Source organism: Mus pahari, chromosome 10, assembly GCF_900095145.1.
Source record: "Mus pahari chromosome 10, PAHARI_EIJ_v1.1, whole genome shotgun sequence".
Taxonomy (NCBI): domain Eukaryota; kingdom Metazoa; phylum Chordata; class Mammalia; order Rodentia; family Muridae; genus Mus; species Mus pahari.
In genome coordinates, this window is record NC_034599.1 from 114,526,133 (window position 1) to 114,552,734 (window position 26,602).

Below are 26,602 nucleotides of genomic sequence, written 5' to 3' on the forward strand. Positions count from 1 at the left end.
CATCTACGAAGCGTGAAGTGTCGGTAACAAGGGCGCCCTCGGGGACTGCTTCATTACAGCTGGTGGACTGACAACCACAGGCTCAGACCCTAGAGTGAGTGAGGTGTCTAGATCTAGAGCAACAGAGAACCACACAGGCTCAGGAGGAAAACAACACAGTTTTAGGCTGACTTTTTTTTTAATTACTTTAAATTTTTTTTTTTTTTTTTGGAATGTGTGCTTTGAATGAAAAGAATTTTCTTTCTCCTCTGCCTTCCTTTTTCCCACTTCAAAATTCTCTGTCAGGAAGAGTGAGCATTTGCCTGCACTGTAGACATGAACACACTCAGGTGTGCTACACAGGTGTGAGATTAACATCGACGCAAGGCTGAAGTTCACATCCAAGGAAGCTGCCAATACGACATTCATACCCAGACATTGCAGATTTGATTAAAAATAGAAAATTCTCTTATAAGGAAAGAAAATTACAATGGAGATACCTTTTCAATCCAGTTCTGAGTCACACAGTCTCATTCCTGAAATGACACCTGGGGGCTGATTAACACAGGGTACCAGTAACATCCAACAATTTAACAGGATTCTCTAACCCCATACTCTGTCTTTCCCTGCTACTCTGCAACTTCTGGGATGGTTTTCTCCTTTAAAAACTACCAAAATAGGGTTTATCACTTTTGGAGCCTCATGAGTCAACCCACGAAATTGTGGATATATTCCAAGAACAAACCAGAGGGGTGAACCCCAACATGGTCTCTTGGGTACCACCAGACACCCACACTGCAGATACGGGGGCTCTTACCCAGAAGCAAGCGATAGCAGCTTTACAGAGAAGTGCCAGTTACGCAAAGCTTTCGAGCATTAACACCTACTTCATACCTGTCCATAAAATGAGGCCCTGTGCTCTAATTAAGACGCTCAAGAGAGGCTTGGGGCACTAATTAACTTGGGAGGCTTCTCTAGGAGGAGGTGCGCAGGGCCACATCTCCAGCAATGCTACAGTGGCGAGCACCCAGCTGCCACAACAAAGGCCGAAAACAGCAGCCTCCCCCATTTCTGCCAAGGATCTCTGAAACCCTGGCCTTTCCCCTCCACTCTGCCCCTCTGAGAGGACCCTGAAGTCCCCGCATCTGCTTGGGCCTATGTGCTTATGATCCAGTGATACTGGTTATTAATCCATACTACATAATTCAGATAGGTTCTGCAAATAAATATAAACCACATCGGTATCCATAAAGCCCCACCACCATAAAAGGTCTCTGTAATTAAATAAACTCAAATTTCTTTAGCATTTTCTCAGCCTAACTTTGCTTCATTCTGAATGAGCTTCAATTTATATCCAAAATATATTTAAATATTCCAAAAGTTTATCGAACCCAAGTTATCAAAAACGTAAACAAAATTTACCTAGCTTGTGTTTGTGAACTGTACTCTCAAGCTTTAATTTACCCTGTGCTGACACCGTAAGGAAAACTGAATTACACTGAACCCGCAAACTGACGCCAACTTTGAAGAGTTTCCTCACAGACACCTGCCAGTTACTAAATCTACCATTATGGAATCTAGTGGTCTGAAGTTATCATTAGATTTGGGAGAGCATGATACCGCCACTCTGGCCATCACAGATGCTCTCTGAGCAAGCTCCTGCTCCAGCTGCCCTGTCCTGGCTCAGCTGGCGGTTCTGCACAAACGTTCCACACAGACCAGGATGCAACCAGCAGCCCCGGGTCCTCCGCTGCACCTGCCAGAATCTGTGACCTTGGGAGCATCAAGGATGGAAGGTTGAAGTGAAGCTGAGAAGCAGGAGTGGACACAGACTGGCCTTCCAGAGGGGGAAAAAAACCAAAGGTGCCATCCACTGCAAGATGCCCTCATCACACTCCATAGTCGGACTGCCTCTCCTGTAGCTGTCTGGTCAGGATCTGATATGAAGACAGAAAAGCCACTCCTACGTGGAAGAGGATTTGCCAGGTGTTCCTCAGCCCGTGCAGGTATGCATTGCCCAGGCAGATGGAGGCCAGCATCAGCAGCACCTTCAGAGTCCGGGCTGGACTGTAGAACAGGTACAGATGACACTGCAATGAGACCACAGCACACCCAATCAGAGAGCAGCAGCCTCGAGTCATGTCAGGCACAGGCAGCTGCGTGTATTCACTCACTTACTGACAACTGCATACATTTACTTATTAACTGACACCTGCATGCATTCACTTATTAACTGACACCTGCATGCATTCACTTATTAACTGACACCTGCATGCATTCACTTACTAACTGACACCTGCATGCATTCACTTATTAACTGACACCTGCATGCATTCACTTACTAACTGACACCTGCATGCATTCACTTATTAACTGAATTTGCTGCAGCAAAGCCAGGACCAGCTGCTGCTAGTCACTGGATGAACAAGAAATGTAAAAGAAAATGCAACAGGTGTCACAGGAAGAGGGGTGTTAGAGACACACAGGCAGGTGTCCAGACTGTGGATGCAAGGGAGAGAGAGACACAGTAGCGAGCAGACCAGGTAGGGAGACTATCCCAGGACTGAGTGGCCTCCCTGTGAGGTCCTCCTCTGGGACCACGATAGCTGAATGAACTAACACGAACTAACACAGAAAGCTGTGCGTTCCTGCTGTGGGGGGAAGCTGTGGGGGGAAGCCATGTGTTCCTGCTGTGGGGGGAAGCTGTGGGTTCCTGCTGTGGGGGAAAGCCATGCATTCCTGCTGTGGGGAGAAGCTGTGGGTTCCTGCTGTGGGGGGAAGCTGTGGGTTCCTGCTGTGGGGGGAAGCCATGCATTCCTGCTGTGGGGGAAAGCTGTGGGTTCCTGCTGTGGGGGAGAAGCTGTGGGTTCCTGCTGCGGTTTCTCCTGAGTCTCAGCCACACTAAGTGTCACAGTTCCCTCAGGCACCAGCCTGCAGTCTTGAAAAGCCCCTAGTCAGGGACTGCACCCACCTGGACGATGCAGGCCACAGAAGGAATAAAGAAAGCCAGGATGTTTCCAACTTCCTCCTGGGCAACCTGGATAGATGGGGGCACAGAAGAAAGGTTGAAAGGAACCACTGTGGGACCAAGTTTGCTGCCCTCATCTCTCTGGTGTGACTGACAGTACGGTGATGCCTAGGCAGACCCAGCGTTGGCATGTGACCATTTTCAATGATTAGACGGACCTTGTGCACTCCTGTCCCAGGTCTCAGTGATTTGTCCTCACAGGGAATGAGCTCCCACCCCTTCTCATCCGCCCTGGGCCCTGCCTCCTCCTCGGTGCTGTCCCTGCCCTGTGCCATGAGAACCTCAAGGCAGGGTCTATCTTAACTACCTTGCCAGCCAGGTACTGGCTCTACAACAAGCAGCTGGCAAGGGCCTGACCCACACCACACACTGGTCAAAGATGAGACGTGGTAACCAGCCCACCAGTCATCACAACCACCTCTCTCCTAGCAGGCCTGATCCTGCTCTTCAAAGGAGCCAGTCTACATCAGCGTCCTGGGTTCAACACCCACAGCCACCACCCCTTACTCTGTAGTCAACATAAGCACTGCTGTGAGCACTTACTGCTTTTTAAACTGAAAATTCATACTCTAATATACTCTAACCACAATTTCCCCTGTCACACACCTTCCTACCTCCTCACCCAATCAAATCCATACTTTCTTCCTCTCTTTAAAAAAACAAACATGCGGGGCTGGAGAGATGGCTCAGCGGTTAAGATCACTGACTGCTCTTCTGAAGGTCCTGAGTTCAAATCCCAGCAACCACATGGTGGCTCACAACCATCTGTAAATAGATCCGGCGCCCTCTTCTGGAGTGTCTGAAGACAGCTACAGTGTACTTACATATAATAAATAAATCTTTAAACACATGCACACCCACATACACACACATGTAAACACGCATACATACACACACATACATACATATGCACACACACACACATGCACACACACATACACACATGCACACAGAGAAACCATAATATACAAGCAAAAGACCAGTAAGATAAAAAGAAAACCCAAACAAAGCAAGATGAGACAAAAAACTCTACAAAAACATTATGGCTCTATCTTTAAAAACAACAACTACCTGATTGAGCTAATAATAATTTGATTCTTTTGTCAAGTATTTGAAATACTGCTAAATATATTTTAAAGAAATATTTTTTAAAAGCCTTGAAATAGAAAGCGGCTTCCCCATCAGTGGCCGACTAAAGGAATGCTCACTGGGGCACCAGGATGTGGCGATGTGGCGCTCTCTGACGGAGAGAAGAGGCTTCTGTCGCCACACGTGACACGGTGATAACGTCTTTCCCTAGATCCTGACAGTGTCAGAATCCAACCTGCATCCTGATGCTAACACAGCCTTGGTTCTAAGGGGAAGAGGCAGCCCAGAGTCCCTGCGGCAAAGCTGTCTGCATCTTAGCAACCCCAGAACTCCCAAGGACAGTAACAAGAGGGATCCTTCCAGATTTGTTCAACTTATTAAAAAGAGTAAGTCTTTTGTTTTAATCTTTTATTTGATACCCTAAACTGGCCCAGAATGCGTATGTAGCTGAAAATGAGCTTGAACTTCTAATCCTCCTGCATCCACCTCCCCAGAGCTGGGATGGCAGAGGAGTAGCTCCATGTCCAGCTTTGGATTTAAATTTCTAAACTATCGTATTTCAATTTTTAACATTCATAAAACCTACCAGTGCTGAGCAGTGGTGGCACATGCCTTTGACCCAGCACTGAGGAGGCAAAGGCAGCTGGAAGAGTGTGAGGCTAGCCTGGGCTACAGAGGGGCTACCGAGTGTGAGGCTAGCTGGGTCTACAGAGTGTGAGGCTAGCCTAGGCTACAGAGTGTGAGGCTAGCCTAGGCTACAGAGTGTGAGGCTAGCCTAGGCTACAGAGTATGAGGTTAGCCTGGGTTACAGAGTGTGAGGCTAGCCTAGGCTACAGAGTATGAGGCTAGCCTGGGTTACAGAGTGTGAGGCTAGCCTGGGTTACAGAGTGAGATCCAGAACAGCTACACAGAGAAACCCTGTCTCGAACAATTTATAAAAAACCAAAACCGAAACAAAACACGAACAATCTGGTAAAAAAATGTATCTCATATCATTACCTCCTGTCACTTGTAAAAAGAGTTGGGGATGTAGCTCCGGGCTAAAAGGTCCAGGCCGAAGTGTTCATAAGGTCCTGCGATCAATCCCCAACACCACCAAAAACAAACAAAAAACCCTGTGAATAGGGTCACCTGTAAAGAATGCTCTGCGAGGTGAACTCCACGGATGAGGTTCAGGGCCGCGCACATGATGTTGAGAACAAGGGAGAGGACACCCAGAGCTGTCACCGGCTTCATCCGGAGGTTCGGAGCTTCACAGGAAACAGAAAGCAGAGTGTCTTGTGAGAGTTGTCTCTGACAGAAAGGTGAACAAGACCACTAACTAGACCTCTGTTAATGGGCTCACATGCTAAACGCAGACCACAAATGCGCATGTTTACAAAGCGGCAGAAGTTAGCAGGGCAAGCGAGAAATGAACGGATCTCAGAAACGGAGGCAAACTTCTTCCAGGAAAAATAAAGTAGTAATAATAATAATAGTTATTATTATAATTATAATTTTTAAAAGGTCTTTTTTGTGTCAAGCACAGATTTGTAAGGACTTAATCCCCTTTTTATTTTAGCCAGGGGTGACTTGCACCTGGAGTGAGGTGCAGAGACACCTGTGAGCAGGGGACGTGAGTGTCAGTGACTCCGGGAAGCAACCCTCCAGACACAAGGTCCCAACACAGACTCAGCTGCTGCTGCAGGCTTTAGGGGCTGTCAAGACTCTAGAAGCACCCTCACCATCTGCCTCGGTCTTCAGGTTGTAAACTTTTCTGCTCTTTTTCCAATACAAACACTGTTCAGTGTCATGTGGGCATCCAGAATTATTCATAGCAGATAACTTTTTAAATTCTAAAATACCCAGGAAGAGGAGGTATTTGATCTATGACAGTTTGAATATCTAGACTATAACTGATAATGGGAACAGACTTGCTGTCTTCCCAAAGGTCACAATTGAAAGGGACTCTGGTTCACAGATGCTGTCTTGCCCGGTCTCCTGTTCTGCCCCTTCCCGAGCATCCTTTCTGGTCCTGACATTTCCCAACACATAACACAAGTGTGTACACACACACACACACACACACACACACGCCCTGTAAACCATAGCCCAGCTAACACCTACTGTTAGTGTGTTAGTTCGCACAGAGCACTTGAGTTCCTGTTAGAACAGAACATGCTACCTGGGAGGCCTCTAGCCTGGGGACAGTAAGGTGAGGGAAACCACAGTAAAATGTCTTAGATGGGCAAGTTGGCACTTTCAGGATTCCTCCTCTTGTCTAAGTGTTTAAAAAAAACATACGTCACAAAGGTGTCCCTATGTTCACTCAAGGCAAGGGAGAAATTTGGGCTCAATAATCCAGTCTTCTCTTCCAAAGGCCCCGTGTCCCCCAACATGACTGGGACAGCTTGCCCACTGGCAGGTGAGCCAATCTTGGGATTAACTGGTTTAAATTCATTAAGCCAAAAACCACTTTCATTTGCCACAGGCAATTTAATATGCCACAAACACAAATTTAATATGCCATTTACATTTCAAGCCATGAGTTTAGTACAGAGGTTTTAAAGAATTAGATTGTTACGGTGTAGACAGGTCTCGCTGTAAGATGCACCCTGGCCTTCTTACAGAGGTCAGAAGACAACTGGATGCAGTCTCCTTCTACCATGGAGTCTCCAGGGATCAAACCCAGGAGCTCGGGCTTGGCGACTCGGCTTTGCGCAGATCCACGTCGCTGCCCCCATCGCAGGATTCTTAGATGCTACGTTCCCCACAGTCTTCCTCCAACAGGAGACGAGGGTCAGGGCTTCCAGTGATGTGGCAAGTCAAGGAGACCCCACAGAGTCCAATGAATGGCTTCCAATAGTGTAGTTCTGAGAACACTAAAGCCCGTGAACTTCACCTTCAACAACCTCCCTGGCTGTTCAGTCTGGAAACTCCAGAATGTCACTGATTACTTCCTTAAAGCAAGCCTCGATCACAACAGTAAGGCTCCATTTGGTTTTGTCCTTTACAACAAACCATGTTGTAAACAAATCCATATTCTTGCTAGCCTACTTGACATGCATCCCCTCATCTCTGTCAGAGAACACTGGGCACTTACCAGGCTCAGAGTGCACTGGGGTGTGGCCGTTCAGCATGCCATTTGCCACATCTGTGTCCTCCAGGGACAGGACTGCTGGAGGCTGGAACTCAAGCTCCTCTTGGATCTTTTCTAAGCCACTCTTCATCTGGGAGGAGCTCATGTGGTTAAAATGCCACTTTGTTTTCTGAATGACACTGTCTGCAGAAAGAGAGAGGCCAATTTGAGCATCGTCAGAATAGTGCAGATGGGAAGCGAAGCGCCTGTTGCTAAGCAACCAGTAAGTCAGATTCCGAACAGAGTCAGTTATCGGAGGTCAGGTGATTGCTGCGTTTTAACACTAGTCTGAACCACTTCTTCAAAGAAAAATAATTAAAGTGTGGCTGCAGAGAAGCCGTCAGCCCTCGGGGACCTCAGGGTTGGCAGGAAGCACTGAGCTTGCCCCTTCAGGCTGTCTCTAAGTGGGACTCTGTTGTACAAGCTGGGAATGCGTATCTGGAAGGTGTGCTGGATGTATTTGAGCTTTACACAATGTGACATGAGCTAGAGCCATCTGGGAAGAAGGAACTTTACAGCTGAGAAATGCTTTTAGGAGACTGGCCACTGAACAAACCATTTTCTTAAGTTATGGTTGACGTGGAGGGCTGAGCACGTGGGCTCAGTGCCACCCCGGCTAAGGGCTTCTAAGAAAGCAGACTGAACGAGCCGTGGAGATGAAGCCCGGAGGCAGCACCCTCCACGTCTCTGCCTCAGTACCCGTTCCAGGTTCCTGCCTTGAGTTCCTGCCCTGACTTCCCGTCATGGTTAGCTGTGTATACAGACTGTGAGCCCTCTTCTTCCCACGTGGCCCTTGGTCGTGGCGTTTCCCACAGGCAGAGGAAACAAACCGGGACAGAAGTGTCGGCTTTGAGTCTTTTAGTTATATCACTATTGATCCACTCTAACAAATCATAACACGATTTTGTTGGTTTGTTTTAAATTAAAGACTCGTATAGTCCAGGCTGGCCTCAAACTTGCTACTTAGCCAATGATAGCCTTGAACTCCTGATGTCCCAACTGCTAGGATTCCAGTGCACTCCCACGCCTGGCCTAAAATGCTTTGAAGTGGAAGCCCAATCACATATTTCTAATATCACTGTTCTCTGACTCCAAGGAGCTATGGTGGTGCTAGGGAAGGTCTCCGGTTTGATACAGCTCACTGCTCTGCAAGGAAGGCCCATACAGAGAGAAGGGCAAATGGAGGCAGCTTCATTTTCCCCCAAATCAACTGGGGCCATGGGAGCCACAGCTGTGGCCTGCTTATAGACAGCCAGCACCACCCAGACAGGAATTAGAGGGGCCCAGGGCAGCAGCTTCACGAAAGCCTCCCAGGTCTGCCACAGGGAGGCCCCACACCTGGACATTGCTGCTCCTGAAAGTGACAGCCCCAGGCCGGAGGTCACTGAGGGACAGGGAAGACCCTGGCAGTCATAGCCAGATGGCCTAAGTGTTGGCCTCACACCTGACGGTGCCAAACACTTCCAGGTCCCTGTTCTAGTCCATCCCAGATACCAAACGTCCACTGCCCACCTCTCTTGCTCCCTAGAGCAGTGTTCCCAACTCTCCCAACACTGCGGCCCTTTAATACAGTTCCTCCTGCTATGGTGACCATCCCCACCAACCACAAAATTACTTTTGTTGCTACTTCATAAGTGTAATAAGTGAAGATAGAAGCATTCACAACTACTGTTGTGAATTGCAATGCAAATATCTACCGTATCCAACGGTCTTAGGTGACCCCTTTCAAAGGATTGTTCGAACCCCCTCCCTTCCCCACAAAGGGCTGCCAGCCACAGGTTGAGAAGCGCTGCCCTAGGCCTCAAAGTGAACGACTCTTGGCCAAACTAGGCATGCCCCACGACTATCGTGCGCTGTAGGCGTGGGATCACAGAGAACCTTCTGGCTGATCTTAGGACAGCGATGTCTTCCTCCAAAGCAGCCTTTGTCAACCTGCTTGAGGGAAGGACCACATTTTTCTCATTTCCAAACCGTTACAGCCTGATGCTTGGACAAAACAGAGGAAAAACAACAAATAAACAAACTCCTACAGAAATATGCGCGTAACCACCACAGCAGCTGGAAGCGTTCTCTGTCTTCCAGGCTCATTCACACTCCCTCAGAGGCTCCAACCCAGACCTGCTGTCAGCAGAACTTTCTCCAAGTGTAAGAGAGTAAACGGTTCCTGCTCCTGGTCAATCCTGTCTTGGGCAAACCATCACAAATCTGATTCCTATAGCACACTCTGGTCTATCCAGGCTGTGGTTTGCTGACCCCAACTTCCGGGGCCTGTGGTGAATAGCCTACACAGGCCTCACCCTTTCGCCACCTCCCCGTAGGCTCTGAAGACACAGAAAGCCACTGTGTAAGCTCCGTGCCCACTCCCACTGCCATGAAATCCAGGGCGAGTGCTCGCATCACCTCCCGGTTTTCCTGGATGGTTAAGGCCAAACCTACACTTCACCCTCTCTGCACATAATACCACACAAGAGGAGAGGAGCATGAAAGACAGACACACACCAAACTCAAGAAAGGCGTAGGGCCGGGAGGCCAGGCCGACGCAGGTGGTGTCGTAGCAAGCCATGAAGTCCCACCACAGAGCTTCCAGGAAGCAGAAGGCCATGGCTGCCGGGCACTGGCGCGAGCAGATGGTCATGCAGGCCACGTCCCCTGATGATGAAAAACTGAAAGAGAAGGAGACATCTTAGCTGCCAGGAAACAGGCCGAGCAACCCCACCTCAACTTCCTTGTTATTGTCTGTCTTTTTATTTTCTTTGCTTTAAAGTCAGGATCTATGTAGCCCAGGCTGGCCCTTTAGCCAATGCCCCTCCTGCCTCAGCCTCCTAGGACTACAGGCATAGACTTGGTGCATACATAAACACTCATACACATAAAATAAATCTATCTTAATTGTTTTTCAAGAAAAGACTAAAGCTGCTAAGATGGCTGAGTACGTAGTGGGGCTTGCAGCCACGGCTGATGACCCGAGTTGCAGCTCCAGAATCCACATTAAAGATGTGGTGGCATGCATCTGCAGTCCAAGCGCTCCTAGAGCAAGATGGGAGATACAGACAGAATTGCTCAGAAGGTCATAGGCGAGCTAGGCCATAATATGCAGTACAGTAGAAGCAAGAGATGCCTGACCTCACAAAGTGATGGGACAGTAGCAGGTCCCAAAAGTTGAAACCAGACCTCCCCGGGCATGCCATGGCATTGGAATGACCACATTTATGTGTAGCTGTGTGCTCACACATTTATATGTGCACATGTGTGCATGTGCACTACACATTTGTGTTCACGTGTATGTATGCATGTGCACCACACATTATGTATACACATGCAGTGCGTGTGCACCATACATTTTCTAGTGTGCACAAGCCACTGGGGCCCACCACCGGAGCCATAAAAACAAGCAAAACAAGAAAAAGCAACATAGTAGAACATTTTACCATCCTGTTTTTTAGATTTGATTGTGATACCATAGAGTTTTTTCAGGAAAAGGATGTTGTGCATAACTACCTTCTTGGAGCTCCATGTAGAAGCTGCTCAAAGGAGGAGGAGGAGGAGGAAGAAGAGAAAGAAGAAGAGGAAGAGGAGGAAGAGAAGGAGGAAGAGGAGGAGGAAGAGGAGGAAAAAGAAGAAGAGAAGGAGGAGGAGGAGGTGGTGGCGGTGGCAGTGGCAGCGGCATCTCAGAGTAGTCTGCTCTGTGGGGGACAGCTGAGGTCTCCAGCCACCACCCTGCCTGCCAGCACCCTTCAGCCTTCCACCCAGCATAGCTGACACCTTCCATTTCTTTTATGATTCTGAGACCAAGTGACCCTAAAATGCCTTAACTGACCCCCAACTTCTCTCGCCACTTGTAAAAATTGTAAGAATTATAAGAAAGGAACAAGAAGGACTTGATAAACAAAGGCATATGTAAATCTCAGGTGTAAAGTCTGTAACAAGCCCCTCTGCTGCTGAAGCCTGCCCTGACCTCCAGGGGTTCTTGCCTCATGTCTCAACATTAAGAAAGGACCAAACACGTGGGCAGCACACCTGGGCACCAACTGGCTGCCCTCAAATCCTGACTTGCAAGCTTGCTGGAGCCTGGGCTAAGTTGCTTGACCTCAGTTCCTCTCTGGAAAACACGTGACCCTGCCTGACCTGCCTGACTCAGCCAAGGGTGCCACAGGCCACTGGAAGCACAGGAAAGTCCTTAGGGCACGAAGCGTCCGCAGCCTCTAGCAGCAACGTTGCCAGCACCCACCCTACAGGGGAGCCTCCCCTGTTGTACTAACAGTCTCCACGGGCTCATGCTCTGACTCCAGCTGGAGGCCCGGTTTTGGCCCTGAAGTTTGACAGCTAGGTCCCATTTCTTGTCCACTCTCTCCTTCAGGATTGCCACCACACTGGGACTTCTGGCTCCTGCCACTGTGCCTCCCTGAGCCCAGACTCCTTTAAGTCACTTCTTTTCAGGTAAATGGTTACAGCAGGAAACGCTTCCACTCCGAAAGCAGAGATAGGCTCCCAGGAGCAAACTGGGTAGCTGGTTTTCCTGCACTGGAGAGCTTGGGCTCAAGTGGGAGACCTGCATCAATGGACGGGGGTGAGAATGGTGGAGGGGGATCCCCAACGTCAGCCTGGAGCTCCGGCATGTGAACAAAACGTGCCGACGTGCACCCACAGCACGCAGAGACACAGGGAGAGGGTACATGTTTGGATTCGGAGCAGGGTGCAGACCACCAGCTGGGTGGAGGCTAAGGGTGAGGACAGAGTAGTCAGGTCCAGATCCAAGTGCTGTAATCTGAATGATCTCATGTCTCTGTAATTTTCTTCCTTCTGAAATGGAGCTGAGAGAAGAGCAGGCAAGGGGCCTACATCCTTAACGCTGTGTGCTTCCAGCCCAAGTACTGGGCTAAAGTCCGTTCCTCCTTTTCATCTGGGCTCTGGCTCATGACAGGCCTTTGGGGATCAGAACTTAATGGGGAGTTGGGATGTTGCAGATCCAGAGCCAACTTATCTTGGGCTATTCTTGGCCTCCTAGCAGCCATTCATTGCCCACCCCTGCGTCTGACCTATGATCTTTGTGACTGTCAGGTTAATCCTTTTGAAATGACATAATAGCGAATAGCTAAGAACGTCTAGCAGCTAGAATATGAGACCCACAGCAGAGACTCCCTCCTCCGCAGGAGTAGGTCGGCCTGACGTTTCTACCAAGNTGTTTGAAACGTGCCTTGTTTTATGACTTCCTTTGTTCTGTAACTGCTTGTAACAGTTCATAAAACTGTATCCTGAGCAACAGGAATCCATGGTCCCGAGCCACAGTTACTCACAGTTGGCTCCTTGAGGAGGGAGCTGTGGNTTGTGTGGACAGTGGGTGAGAAGGTGAAACCTTATCTTGTTCCCCATGATTCATTAGCAACCAGTGTCTTCAGTTCCTCTGGGAATTGGCCTTGGGAGCATTGAAAACAATTCTGAGTAAAGAAACTTGCAGCTGAGAGCTGACAGCCACTGGTTGCCACCCCTGCAATCAGGCTGTATAGGGGTCTCACTATACAGGAGACCAGACAGCTGCCAAAGACAGGTTCTCAGGGCCCAAGCCAGGATGTGACTGCTGCCAGGGACAGATGCCATCATGGCACATCCACCTCTGTTCCCCTGGTGCACTGACAAAGAGGTGCCCGGAGGAGCCCTGCATACCAGATGCAACGGCATCTAAAGCACCTGCCCCGCAGTGTGGACACCGTAGCACATGTTGGAATGTCTACCACTTGTTGTTTGTTTGTTTGTTCTTAAATATTTGTAATTTTACTCTTTTTAAAAAAATATTCATTTTTTATTATATGTAAGTACACTGTAGCTGTCTTCAGACACTCCAGAAGAGGGCATCGGATCCCATTACAGATGGTTGTGAGCCTCCATGTGGTTGCTGGGATTTGAACTCAGGACAAAAATCTAAGTCTCACTTTAAGTCTCCGAATTGAGAGAGACTCACCCTCAACCACTTTCACTCCCCTGTTCACTGAAGGAGGATGGGAAGTTCAAGGCCAACCTCAGCTGCATCTAAGCTGGCTGAGGGTTATCCTGGGTCTCCCCTTTTCTCTCACTGGCATTTTACTGTAGCTTCCTATCTTCTTCCTTCTACTGTACTTAAGTGGAAAACAAAAGGGCTGAAGGGTACCCACAGGAGAGGTGCACACACGTGGGTGCTCTCTGACGGCAGAGGAGTGAGCAGTGCTCCATCGGGCTCTAAGATGGACACCATTCCTTCCTTAGTCTGTTCCAAGTGTACGCAGCCTCCGACTGCTGAGACTGAACCTCCCTTTACCCAAGCTGCCTTTAGCAGTGCCACCTTGACATTCGGGTCCTGGAGAAGTGTTTACGTACTAGATACGGAAGTCACAACTTTCTGCACAGCCTCGGCCTGGATGCTGGGCCAGCCTCTGGGCTAAGGTCTTGAGCTGCCTCCTGCATTCCAGAAACTCCTGGGCGTAGTAAAAGTCAGTGGAAGCTGAGAGGGGAAGTCCATCCCTCACCCGTACGATGCTGGCAAAAAGGATCATGGACATGGTCCGAGAGAGAAGTCATGAGGACACCTGAAGGAAGGAAGGACCCTTTGTCAGTGAAGCCAGGAAATGAAATAGTTTGTCCTATGTCACCTCCAACGCTTTCCCTCCCTCATTTGTAGCATTTCTTTTCCTCTTTACTGAAGACTTCCCTTCCCAGAGGGAAGCAAAGCAAACTGGGAGGAGGGACAAAGGGATGGGGAAAGAGGGGGGTCCAGCAGGGCTCAGGAGCAATAGCAATGGCAATAGCAATAGCAATAGCAATAGCCATAGCCATAGCCATAGCCATAGCCATAGCCATAGCCATAGCCATAGCAGCAGGTTACAGAGATGAGGGCCCTATAGGGACAGGAAGTGCCTGACCCAACGGCAGGGTGTGTATGTCAGGTTACCCAGGGAAGAAGGTGCTAAGCAGTTCAATTGCCACACTAGGAAATGGAGGGGTGTGCTGGAGTCTGGGCATCGTAGTGGTGGTGGCAGAGAGAGGGAGAAGGCAGCTGCAGAGCTGACGGAGCACATCCTCCGGAATTTCTGTTCTCTGATACAAAGCCAGTCAGTCTTCAAGATGATGACTGAGCCCTTACAGATGGCTGAAGGGAGTCAGTTAGCAAATCACACCATGGTAAGATACTAAACACTTGGTCACGCTGTGTGAACACATTAAGAAACAAAAGGAAATAGATCTGGGCCATGTACTTGTCAGGGCGGAAGGAAACCATGTTTGCACGGCCACAGAGCTGTCCGGTTGTGCTACCTGCTGACTTCACTGCACATCTGGACAGGACAGGGCCTACGCATCTGTGTGCGAGTCAGCCCAGCAACGGCTGGCCTCAGAGGATTACATTGGTGGCCAAAACAGCTCTGGCTGGTCCTTCCATGCTACACATCCCTCTTTGTGATCCTGTCTGTTGGGCCCTCTTGTTTAGTAGGATTCATAAAAACACTAGTAGCACAGGCCAGGAAGACAGCCTTACACCAACACCACTCCTGGCCTCTAGTCTGCCCTTCTCAGGGGCAGGTAAACACACACCTACACACCCACATAGACACCTACATACACACACATACCTATGCACCACACACCTACACACACCTCTACACACACACACCTGTACACCTTCCCATACACCTACACACACACCTATGCACACCCACATACACACCTATATATACATACACCTACACATACATATCTACACACATCCCTACACCCCCCCTACACACACCCCTATACATACCCCTACATACACATACACACACACACCTATATACTCATACACACACACACACACACACAGAGAGAGAGAGAGAGAGAGAGAGAGAGAGAGAGAGAGAGAGAGAGAGAGAGAAAGAGAGCAAGGGAGATCTCAGCCCCTTCATCTCAAAACCTTTCAGGCTTGCCAGACTGGACTGACTCCTGCTCTCTGTCAGACAGCCACCTCTTTGAATGCCCCTGGTCTAGCACTTCCACTAGTCAGCTGTTAAGAACAAAAGCCAGGCTTCAAATTCCCCACAGCACCTGCAGGGCCAGGCCAGCCACCAGAGGGCACTGCAGGCTTCATAGCCTTGCATGGCCAGGAGCCACCAAAGGGCACTGTAGGCTTCATAGCCTTGCACTGCCAGTGGCCACCAGAGGGCACAGTAGGCTTCATAGCCTTGTACTGCCAGTGGCCACCAGAGGGCACTGTAGGCTTCATAGCCTTGCACTGCCAGTGGCCACCAGAGGGCACTGTAGGCTTCATAGCCTTGCACTGCCAGTGGCCACCAGAGGGCACTGTAGGCTTCATAGCCTTGCACTGCCAGTGGCCACCAGAGGGCACTGTAGGCTTCATAGCCTTGCACTGCCAGTGGCCACCAGAGGGCACTGTAGGCTTCATAGCCTTGCACTGCCAGTGGCCACCAGAGGGCACTGTAGGCTTCATAGCCTTGCACTGCCAGTGCTGAGACTGACGCCAGGGAAGAAGAGAAGCACACTGAGCACAGAGGTCAACCAAACTGGTTTTAAAGAACATTTTTGAAATGTTTTTAAACTGATATAGAGGAAGAATACAAGAGCAGTTTGAGAACAGAACAACCCTGGGGTTCAAAACACTAACTCCTAGCAAGGCCTTACATGGTCAGTATGGCACAAGGAAAGAAAAATGAAAAAGTCAATGAATCAAAGCTATAGCAGAAGGATTCAGATAGGCCCGCACCCTGATGTAGAATGCCCACTGCATTCAGGTGCCCACTAAGACTGCAAGGGGAAAATGGGTTTGCAGGTGATGGTAATCCTAAGAACCAGTCTGGCTGCTATCAGAAGGACCCAGAAGAACTGAACTTCACCAACAAGGCTTTTGCTGACCAAACCTGCTTTTCCTCAATAGGGCAACTAAAAGTTCTAGCTGCTTCCAGCTCTGTCCCGCTGTACAAGAGCTGCCAAGACGGAAACCTTTAAATCCTTCAAGTTATCTCTGATGACTGAATAAAGGTGACATTGCGGACATGTCACCGGTGTCTGAGGGACTGAGACGCAGCTGCCCGAGGTGCTGAGGAACTTACACGCAGCTGAGGAAGAAGTTTAAAAATGGAGACAACGCTTTTACACACTATTTTCCTTTAGTGACATGCATGCTGGGGCGGGATGTTAAAGCTCAGCGGTAGAACATCCACGCACTATGCACAAAGCTCCCAGTGCCAGCATCCAGCACCGTGAGCAACCACAGTTCCAAGGATGGAAGAAGAGCTCGTAAGAAAGGGAGGCTGACCTTTGTGGGGACTGATGTTTGTAAGCTTGGGGCCATGAGCTACCACAGTGTTAACCTACACACGAAGAAGAGGGCGTGCCTACAGCCCTGTTGTCCCTGCTCTTCAGAGGCTGAGAGGGGAGGGTCCTGAGTTCAAAGTCAGCTGGAGCTACAGAGTGAGACCTGACCTCCAAGACTCAGACTAGAAAAGGGGAGAGCAGGGGAGATGTGGCTGCTCTGTTCCAAAGTGCAGAGTAGGCGTTTCCAGGCCCTACTAAGTACAGATAAAACCCTGGAAATCAGCTATAGAACAATCACAAAGAGATTCTAAAAGGCAGCAGGCGGGAAGGCAACTGGTGGGATCACATTCGATCCCTTCTTCTGTGGTGGGATCACATTCGATCCCTTCTGTGGTGGGATCACATTCGATCCCTTCTNCTTCTGTGGTGGGATCACATTCGATCCCTTCTGTGGTGGGATCACATTCGATCCCTCCTGTGGTGGGATCACATTCGATCCCTTCTGTGACACATCTCAGGCCTACTGTCAGAAGAACTGGCACCTCAAAGCAGTCAGTAGGGAGAGGGCGCATCTCCCACCACTAAACAAAACCTGCTCACTTTACTCAGAATCAGGGGGTGGTGCAGCCTTGAAAACCAGAAAAGCTTCACATTAAAAACCAGTCTAGAGGCTGGAGAGATGGTTCAGCAGTTAAGACCACCACCTCCCTCTTCCAGAAGACCCAGGTTCAATTCCTAGCACCCACATAGTGGCTCACAACCAGCTGTAACTCCAGCTGTCTAAGTCTCTTCTGACTTTTCCAGGTTCTGCCCTCAAGTGTACATCCTTAGAGACACGCACATATACAGGGTATGTAAGTAAAGATAAAATAAATCTAAAATAAGAATGAAGAGGCAGGTGGATCTCTGTTAGAGGCCAGCCTGATCTACAAAGTAAGTTCCATAACAACCAGGGCTATGCAGAGAAACTCTGTTTTTAATATATATAAAACAGGGTATTTAATATATATATTAAATCAGAGCATCCTGCTGACTGAGAAAATCTGGTATCTAAAGGTCATATCCTGGGTGGGAGTTTAGTGGAAACGTTGAATAACATGGGCGTGAGGCTTTAGATTTGAGTTTCAGAACTGTAATCATCATTATCATCATCATCAAGAAAAAGTAAAAAAACTGGGACTGCATACTGTATGAATTCCTCTACATAATGTTCTCAAGACCAGCCTAAGCTATGCAGCAAGACCTTGTCACAAAAATAAAGAGCTGGGATGCAGGTCAGAATTAGATGCACAAGGCCTTGGATTCAATCCTTAGTGCCACAAGATAAATAAGTAAAACCAGGTGAAGGGCTCATGGTAACTCTCTCTGTAATATCTTTGCAACTTCCTGTGACTGTATTTCAGAAACTGAAAGGAAAAAAGAAGAAATTAGCATCAGGTCTTCATGGTGGGCTTCTTTCTACAAGAGTCCTATGTAAATGTCATCATCAGCATGACATTTACATATACAGAGCTACCTCGGAGACAGCTAGCATTCACTTTAAAACAGGAGTGCAAACCTGCATTAGATGATGCCTGCCATCCTGGCACCCAGGCGGAGGCGGGACTACAAGTTCAAGGCTGGTCTGGAACCATCACACAGAATAAAGGTGCTTGCTGTCCACCTGGCCACCTAACCCTAACCCTAACCCTGATTTTAGCAGGGTAGTGGTGATGGACAGACCAGAGCGGGTTCTAGGTCACCAAGGGCTACACAGAGAAACGCTGTCTCAGAAAAACAAAACAAAAAAACAAAAAACAAAAAACAAAACCACCACCACCAAAACAACAAACCCTGCCTAGCAGACTGAAGAGGAAGTGGAAGTCATCGTATTCCTGTTCACCAAAACAAGAAATGTACTTCTGCAGTGTCTCTGCCATACTTCTGAACCATACATACATTGAAGATGCTACACAACAACTGGAGAGAGAGAAGGTTTCTGAGGTGGTGTTCTGTGTCAGCAGAAGCATGGAAGATGACCAAACGTCCATGTTCATGTTTTGTGTGTTATTTTGGGGTGGCTTCTTGTTTGTGTGTTTGATGTGCAGTCCTGACTATACTGGAACTCATTCTGTGGACCAGGCTGGCCTTGAACTTTCAAATATCCACCTGCCTCAGACTCACAAGTGCTGGGATTAATGGTGTATGCCACCACTGTCTAGCTTATATACACATCTTAATCCACTTCCTAATTCTCTTTATCAGGTTTGCAACACCCCTGCTCTGTACACATCACAGACTGTCCTGCTCTGTGTACATCACAGACTGTCCTGGTCTGTCATACATACATCACAGACTGTCCTGTTCTGTCATACATACATCACAGACCGTCCTGTTCTGTCATACATACATCACAGACTGTCCTGGTCTGTCATACATACATCACAGACTGTCCTGTTCTGTACACATCACAGACTGTCCTGCTCTGTCATACATACATCATAGATTGTCCTGCTCTGTGTACATCACAATTTGTCTTGCTCTGTCATACATACATCACAGACTGTCCTGCTCTGTACACATCACAGACTGTCCTGCTCTGTCATACATACATCACAGACTGTCCTGCTCTGTGTACATCATAGACTGTCCTGCTCTGTCATACATACATCATAGATTGTCCTGCTCTGTGTACATCACAATTTGTCTTGCTCTGTCATACATACATCACAGACTTTCCTGTTCTGTCATACATACATCACAGACTGTCCTGCTCTGTACACATCACAGACTNACATCACAGACTTTCCTGTTCTGTCATACATACATCACAGACTGTCCTGCTCTGTACACATCACAGACTGTCCTGCTCTGTCATACATACATCATAGATTGTCCTGCTCTGTACACATCACAGACTGTCCTGCTCTGTGTACATCACAGACTGTTCTGCTCTGTACACATTCATAGACTGTCCTGGTCTGTCATATATACATCACAGACTGTCCTGCTCTGTCATACATACATCATAGACTGTCCTGCTTTGTACATATTACAGACTGTCCTGCTCTGTCATACATACATCACAGACTGTCCTGCTCTGTACACATCACAGACTGTCCTGTTCTGTCATACATACATCACAGACTGTCCTGCTCTGTCATACATACATCACAGATTGTCCCTGCTGGACACACACACTTTGTTGCTATACCAAAGCCACTCTTTTATTTATTTGTTTATTTATTTATTTATTTATTTATTTATTTATTTTTGAGACAGGGTTTCTCTGTGTAGCCCTGGCTGTCCTGGAACTCACTTTGTAGACCAGGCTGGCCTCGAACTCAGAAATCTGCCTGCCTCTGCCTCCCAAGTGCTGGGATTAAAGGCGTGCGCCACCACCACCCGGCTACTCTTTTATTCTTATTTTCCTCTCACATTTACTCTTTAGCTTTCCCTCAAATCTCCCCAATGTAAGGACATAAGCAAGGGGCAAAACACAATTTTAACCCAGCAAAAGGAGCTGAATTTAGTACAGCCAGGTACAAGCGCCCATCGCAGGCGCAGTAGTGAGGAATGCTAAGGGGACAGGAAGCCCGTGATGGATTCACTCTCTAATACAAGATCTGAGACCCGATTCCCAGCTTGGGATCCGTGGGCTCCGTTGCTCGTGGATGAGATACAGAGGGAGACAGAGATCAAGTCTAAGGGCTGAGAGCAGAAAGCAGCTGAACTGGACAGGAGGAGCGTCACGGCCATCCCTCTGTACCTGACCTTAGTCAAAGGCCGAGAAGCGACTCAACCTGCAGACGCAGCCAACCTCAGATGGAAAATACTAAAAAAAAAAAAAAACCTGCTTCTGTACTGAATATGTACAGACTTGCCACGATACCCTAAACAACGTAATATGCAACAACCACACACACAGCACACTATGTAGGTGTTATAATTAATGCAGATATTGTCCGATGCACACAGGGGAATGTGCACAGATTTCTACAAACACAAAGCCACTGTATGCAGTGGGTTGAGCCCAATCTCCCAGGGGCGCAGAGGGACCAGGACCTCCGTGTGGGTAACGCTGCTAAGTGCTCAGAGCTTGGACCACATCGCAGGGGAGGAAAACTAAGGATCAGGAGGTAGAAGCAGGCTTCAGTCTCCCAGTTCCATATTCTTTCCATGGCATGTGGACCGCAAAACCAAACCTCCAAGTTCACAGCTACCGTCTTTCTAAAGATGCCTTCTCGGGCTGGAGAGATGGCTTAGTGGTTAAGGGCACTGGCTGGTCTTCCGAAGGTCCTGATTTCAAATCCCAGCAACAACGCCCTCTTCTGGTGCATCTGAAGACAGCTACAGTGTACTTAGATATAATACTAATAATAAATAAATCTTTAAAAAAAAAAAAGAAGAAGAAGAAGAAGCCTTCTCCACTGCAGTACTGCCAACACCTAACCAGAGGCAGTGTGGGTCTCAAACCTGTAATCCCAGCACCCAGGAACTTGGGCTATAGTGAAACTATGTTTAAAAACAAAAAACAATCTCTAATCAGAGACTTGCTGATACAAGTGCCCCTTGAGAAGCAGAGTGTGGTAGCTTAAGCTCATAATACCAGCACTTGGGGGGTGGGGGGTGGAGGCAGGAAGGTCAGGAGTTCAAAGTCATCCCCAGCTAAGTGGCATGTTAAAGGGCAGTTTAGGCTGCAGGACAGCCTGTCTAAAACAGAACCAAGAGGTGGGTGAACTGTGGGAGTTAAAGCCCAGTGGCACACACCTTTAATCCCAATACTTAGAAGAGGCAGGTAGATCTCAGGCCAGCATGGCCTACCCAGTAAGTTTCATACCAGCCAGGACTACATAGTGAGACCCTGTCTATAAAATAAAATAAAACCACCTCTCCTTACCTAGTGTATTATACTCTAAAGTCAGTTGTCCTGTCTGGCTATGCACTGCCTCTATCTCTGCCACCTGAGTGCTGGGATTAAACATGTGCACCATCACCCCCGCCTTGATCTGAAATTCTTTCTGAAACCTCAAGATGTCCTCTCTGTTTCCATAAAACATTTAAGCGGTATCTCTAGGGACCTGTCTACAACTGTCTTCCGGAGAAAGCTGCAGTGCGAATGAATCCTGTATATCAATGTCAGGCTACTCAAAGCTGTCCCTGTTTTCATTTTCCTGACAGGTTCTATACCTGAATAAACTCTCTGTGTAGACTTTTATAGACACGTTGCTCTAGCATTGGCTCTGCACTGAGGGTTGCTTTAGTTTCTCTGATCTTGTCACCAGCTACACCAACCGAGCTGGGCATGGAGGCCATACACCTGTTATCCCAGAACTTGGGGGGCAAGGGGTGGAGGCAGAAGGATCCCAAGCTCAAGGCCATGGGGCCCCGTTTTACAAAACCGCAAACTGCACCGGCACCTTTCATCAGAAGTAATACAGTTCCTTCCCTGGATTTGGCTTTTTGCAAGCTTGACCCCAGCTCTGCTCTGTTCTTTGTCCCTGGTTATCCAAGTCCAGGAAAGTTGGTGCGGAGGGGGGGGGGCAGGCCTTGAAGAAGCCAAGTTCTGCTAGACCAGCAGGCGAAGGAAAGTTTGCTCTCAAAAGAAGCAAGAAACAGGACTAGAGTTCAGTCTACGAAAAGAGAACAACCGCCCCGCCCTCCCGAGACACGCCCCGGCCCCGCCCCGGGCAGCAGGCGCAGCGGGCAGCGCATCCCCGCAGGTACACACCGTGCAGGGGGCCGGGCCTCGGCGGATTCCCACCGGCCCGGGCTGCAGCCCGGTGGCCTAGACCCCGACCCCACCTCTCCACGCCCGCCTGGCCCGCTAACCTCACCTCGCCCCCGCGGCCGAACTCCACCTCGGCCACCACAGCCCACCCCGGCGGCCGGCGGGGTGCAGGTTACCCGCGGCCCGGCAGCAGGAGGTAGGATGTGGTGCGCGTGCGCACGCCGTGAGCTCTCATTCGCTGCTGCTAAGCGACGCCAAACAGACCAATCGTGGGGCGCCTCTGCTGTCCAGTTGTTCAGACCCGGGAATTGCGTGAATCTACCAGGGCTGGCCCGGGTTGCTCCCCTCGGCCCGCGTCTCTTCCGCGGGGCCCGAGGCCCACATGCGAGTCTCACCTCGAACTGTGTGAAGAGGCTCCGATGTCCCCTCGATGCCTGGTCTGGAGCGGACGGGGCTGTTCTCCAGAGGCGTCTAGGCCCCGTGTGACTGGAGTGACACTCCCTGGGCGTGGGTTCTTGCAGGCTACGCAGCTGGGCAGGAGGCCCGAGATAGAGGATCCGAAGAGCACAGCCTTCTGCCAGCTTGGAGGAGGTGCCAAAGTCCGATCCCCGAGCAACACACACCTCGCTATGAGGCTGGAGGGAGATTGGGTAGCACACTAAGGCCCTTACTGTTTTGACAAGTGCTGAGCACCTCTGTGTGCCGCTCACTGTGTACACAGGAAGTGTGAACACAGAAACCAAATCAAGAGAAGCGGTGTAAGCGCACCAGGCAGGAACTCTGATGTCTAAACATGAGTCATGCTTCACAGAAGCATGGGTTCCAAAGAGAATTTACAGTTGTCTTGGAGTTGGGGCTCAGGGAAAGCTTCCCCAAGTCTCAGGCCGCAAAGGAGAGTTGGTGTGTTTCAGAGACATTCGCTTGTGCACAGAATTCCGTGGGGCTGAGGATGTATCTCTGTTGATAGAATAACAACTACAAAACCCCGGGTCAGCTCTGTGACCCTCTTCATACATCAGAACTCTAGGCTTTCCTTGGAACTCTCCGTCTCTGGCTCTCAGGACCTCAGCTTCTCACTAACATTACACCATCAGCTTCACGGATACTTCATTTTTATCCCTTGAGACAGGGTCTTGTGTATCCCAAGCTGACCTTGAATTCACTATGTAGTAGACTGTGACTCTGAAGGCGATCCTACTGCCTCCATTTCCTGGGTGCTGGGATTACCGATGTGTGCTTCCACAGCAAGCTTGTGTGGCTCTGGAGCTCAGGCCCAGGGTTTCCTGCCTTCTATCCAAGAGCACTACCCACTGGGACACATCCCCAGTCCCAGCTTTCCTGATTCTGAGGCCAAGTGCAAGTCAGTGAACCCCAGAACTGGTTCCCCTGGTTCTCAGCCTCTGTCACCACATGAGCATGTTCTCCTCATATAGCCTATCCATTCCATCTCTGTGGAGAAGCCCACAATGGGTGCCAGCCTAGCAGCTGGATAGACGGGTTACATGGAGAGACCTGAGCTGAGCGAGGACTTCTAAACGGCATTTCTCTTGTGGGTGGAAATGAAAGCAGGGCTTATGTAACCACAGACAAATTACAAAATGAACACAGGAAGACTTGTGACAGTCTAAGATAGCCTTTGGGCATTATTGTGTTCTGGTATTCAAGTCATGCCATGGTTCCCTCCCACACCAAGTCAGGGCTTGTCTGTAACAAGTCTCAATAAGGCTAGTTCATAACATTCACAAAGGAGAAAAACATGAATGAGACCAACATTCTGTCCACTGGGTGCCCTGTCTACATAGAGGATATTTGGTATTAGACCTAGAAAACTCTGGATTTAGCAGCTGTGATGGTTTGTATATGCTCAACCCAGGAAGTGGCACTATTAGGAGGTGTGGCCCTGTGGGAGTAGGTGTGGCCCTGTGCATGTGAGCTTTAAGATCCTCATCCTAGCTGCCTGGAAGTGAGTATTCTGCTAGCAGCCTTCAGATGATTTAGAACTCTCAGCTCTTCCTGCACCATGCCTTCCTAGATGCTGCCATGTTCCCACCTTGATGATAATGGACTGAACCTCTGAACTGGTAAGCCAGCCCCAATTAAATGTTGTCCTTATAAGAGTTGTCTTGGTCATGGTATCTGTTCACAGCAATAAAACCCTAACTAAGACAGGAGGTAGTGCCTCACACCTGTATTTTCAGTATTTACACCAGTATTCACACCCAGTATTCACACCAGTGTTTAGGAGGCTGGTAGAGGAGCCCTGCCATGCATCTGAGGCTAGCTTGGGCGAAATAGTGAATCCTAGGCAAGCTTGAACAGAGACCCTATTTCAAAAAAACAAAAACCAAAAACCAAAAACCAAAACCAAGAGGACTAGAGAATTGGCTCAGGAATTCAGATCACCTTGTTGCTCTTGCAGAGGACCCAGGCTTTACTCTGTACGCTCACATAGTGGCTCACAAACATCTGTAAGTCCTAGATGACTTGACATCTTCTCCTGATATCCACAGGCACCAGACAGGCATGTGGTACCCATACACATATGCAGGCAAAGCATTCATCCACATAAATAAGTCTAAACAAAATGTTTAAAAAGCAAAAATAAAGAACTCCAGGCTGGCGTGTGGTGCCCGTGAGGGGATGTTTGTGGAGCATGCATGCATGGGAGTGTTTGTGGAGCATGCATGAGTGAAGCCTCGACTTCTGTTCCCAGCACCGCAATAATATCTGGAGCCCCAGCACTCAAAAGATACAGATGGGAGCATCCGAAGCGCAAGGTCATCCTTTGTGAGACACTGTCTTAAAACCAAAATAATGTGATGAAGCCTTGGGATATTAGTATCTGAGACATGAGTGATTTAGATAGAATGTTCCTTCACCTTCTGTCTGGCACACCTGGTGAGTCTTAGGCTCTACCGTAGAATAAAATGGGAAATGGGTAAGGTGTAGTGCCTGAGATCCCAGCCCACATCTCCAACCACTGACCACTCATGGCCACTGTCCCCTCCGGAGGCTTTCCATTCCAAGCAAGCCTTTTCAACTGTCCACCCCCACAATCTCTACGTCTCCGCAGACAGCTTCCATGACCAGTTATTTATAACTTTAGACATTTGATCTCTGTCCTCCCCCCCCATTGGCTTCCTCCCTCCCACACTGCCACCGTGCCTCTACTTTGTCCCATTCAGTAATTCTTTTTAAATTTTCACTTCGTTTCCCATGGGTTGGGAGTCCAGGGGTGATCACATCAATCACACTGTTTCTGACACACTGACACCCTTGCGAGTCATCCTTTGGTCCACCACCAGTGTCCTCCCGGGCTGTAAATGCTGCTGCGCACACAATGCCAGCCTCAGCCGGGTCCTTCATGCACCCAGCAGGTGCCCAGTCAGTTCTCGCCCAACCTTCCCAACACCCAGTTCCAAATCGCCCTTGTGCCCTTCCCTTCCCTCCCACTCTCTGACCCCTCTCTGCCCTCCCAGGCACCTCTGTCACTGAAGAACAACTAACCATGAAAGTGCTGGGTGTTAGCTGCTGGCAACTCTCCACCCAGCATCCTACATTTTCTTTATCCTCTTTGCAGCCTAACCTCCTGGGAAACTCAGTTAACGACTGAATATTCAGTGCCTCCCCTCTTCCCACCACTTCTAAGCACCCTGAAATCCTGACTTCTGCCTCTTCTCATGGCTGCCCAAGTCTACATTGAATGACATCAAAGACTTAGTCTTACCTTGTCTGTTCCGCACTGGTTACTCATAAGTCACTCTCGCTTTTCTTTAAGTCCTACCCCCCAACACACACAAACACACAGTTCCCTGGTTTTAGTCTCTTTCCCCTCCTATCTCTTCTGCAGCTTCTTTTCCTCTGCATAACAGAAACCACCACACTCTCCTTGGGCAGGCTTATCTACCACATGACTCGAATCAGTTTGCCCAAGTGATGTTTATCACAGCTCTGTCCCTCCAGACTTCATTCATGATTCCAGACCCAAATACTCATGAACTTCAGTATTTTCACATGGGATAACCTCAGACTACATTTCTGTTGCCTTCGGTCCAGCTCCCCCAACCCTACACCTGTTCCCTGACTCCAAAAATGGCATTATGACTCTCTGAGATGCCAAACCCAGGACTCACACGCACCATCCCTAGTTCCCCCTGCATCTTCCTCCCTATTTGGTCACTGAGGCCCACCAGGTCTCCTTCCTTAAGTGTACATTTCTCTCACAGTATCCATCTCGCCTGGGCTGCTCACCCACAGTCACCCCCAACTGCTCTTCTTTGAACCCAACCTCCTTCCTACCTTCATTTTGTGTGTGTGTGTGTGTGTGTGTGTGTGTTTTCCGAGACAGAGTTTCTCTGTATAGCCCTGGCTGTCCTGGAACTCACTCTGTAGACCAGGCTGGCCT

At 49.0% G+C, this 26,602-nt stretch overlaps 1 protein-coding gene across 2 annotated transcripts; it reads right to left on the reverse strand.

Moving 5' to 3' along the window:
• Positions 1 to 222: 222 nt before the first annotated feature.
• Positions 223 to 22,405, reverse strand: Sec22c (SEC22 homolog C, vesicle trafficking protein). Of its 2 annotated transcripts, none has more exons than XM_021207417.2 (7): positions 22,304 to 22,405; positions 13,563 to 13,771; positions 9,714 to 9,877; positions 7,179 to 7,358; positions 5,228 to 5,346; positions 2,951 to 3,016; positions 223 to 2,069 (listed from the first exon to the last, which is right to left on the reverse strand). In XM_021207417.2, exons 2-7 carry the CDS (start codon positions 13,742 to 13,744, stop codon positions 1,869 to 1,871), a joined length of 912 nt encoding a protein of 303 aa, XP_021063076.1. In that variant the 5' UTR covers positions 13,745 to 13,771; positions 22,304 to 22,405; the 3' UTR covers positions 223 to 1,868. The 2 variants fall into 2 exon arrangements, with proteins under 2 accessions (XP_021063076.1, XP_029399208.1); XM_029543348.1 differs by having other exon boundaries at positions 223 to 2,046; positions 22,304 to 22,385.
• Positions 22,406 to 26,602: the final 4,197 nt, after the last annotated feature.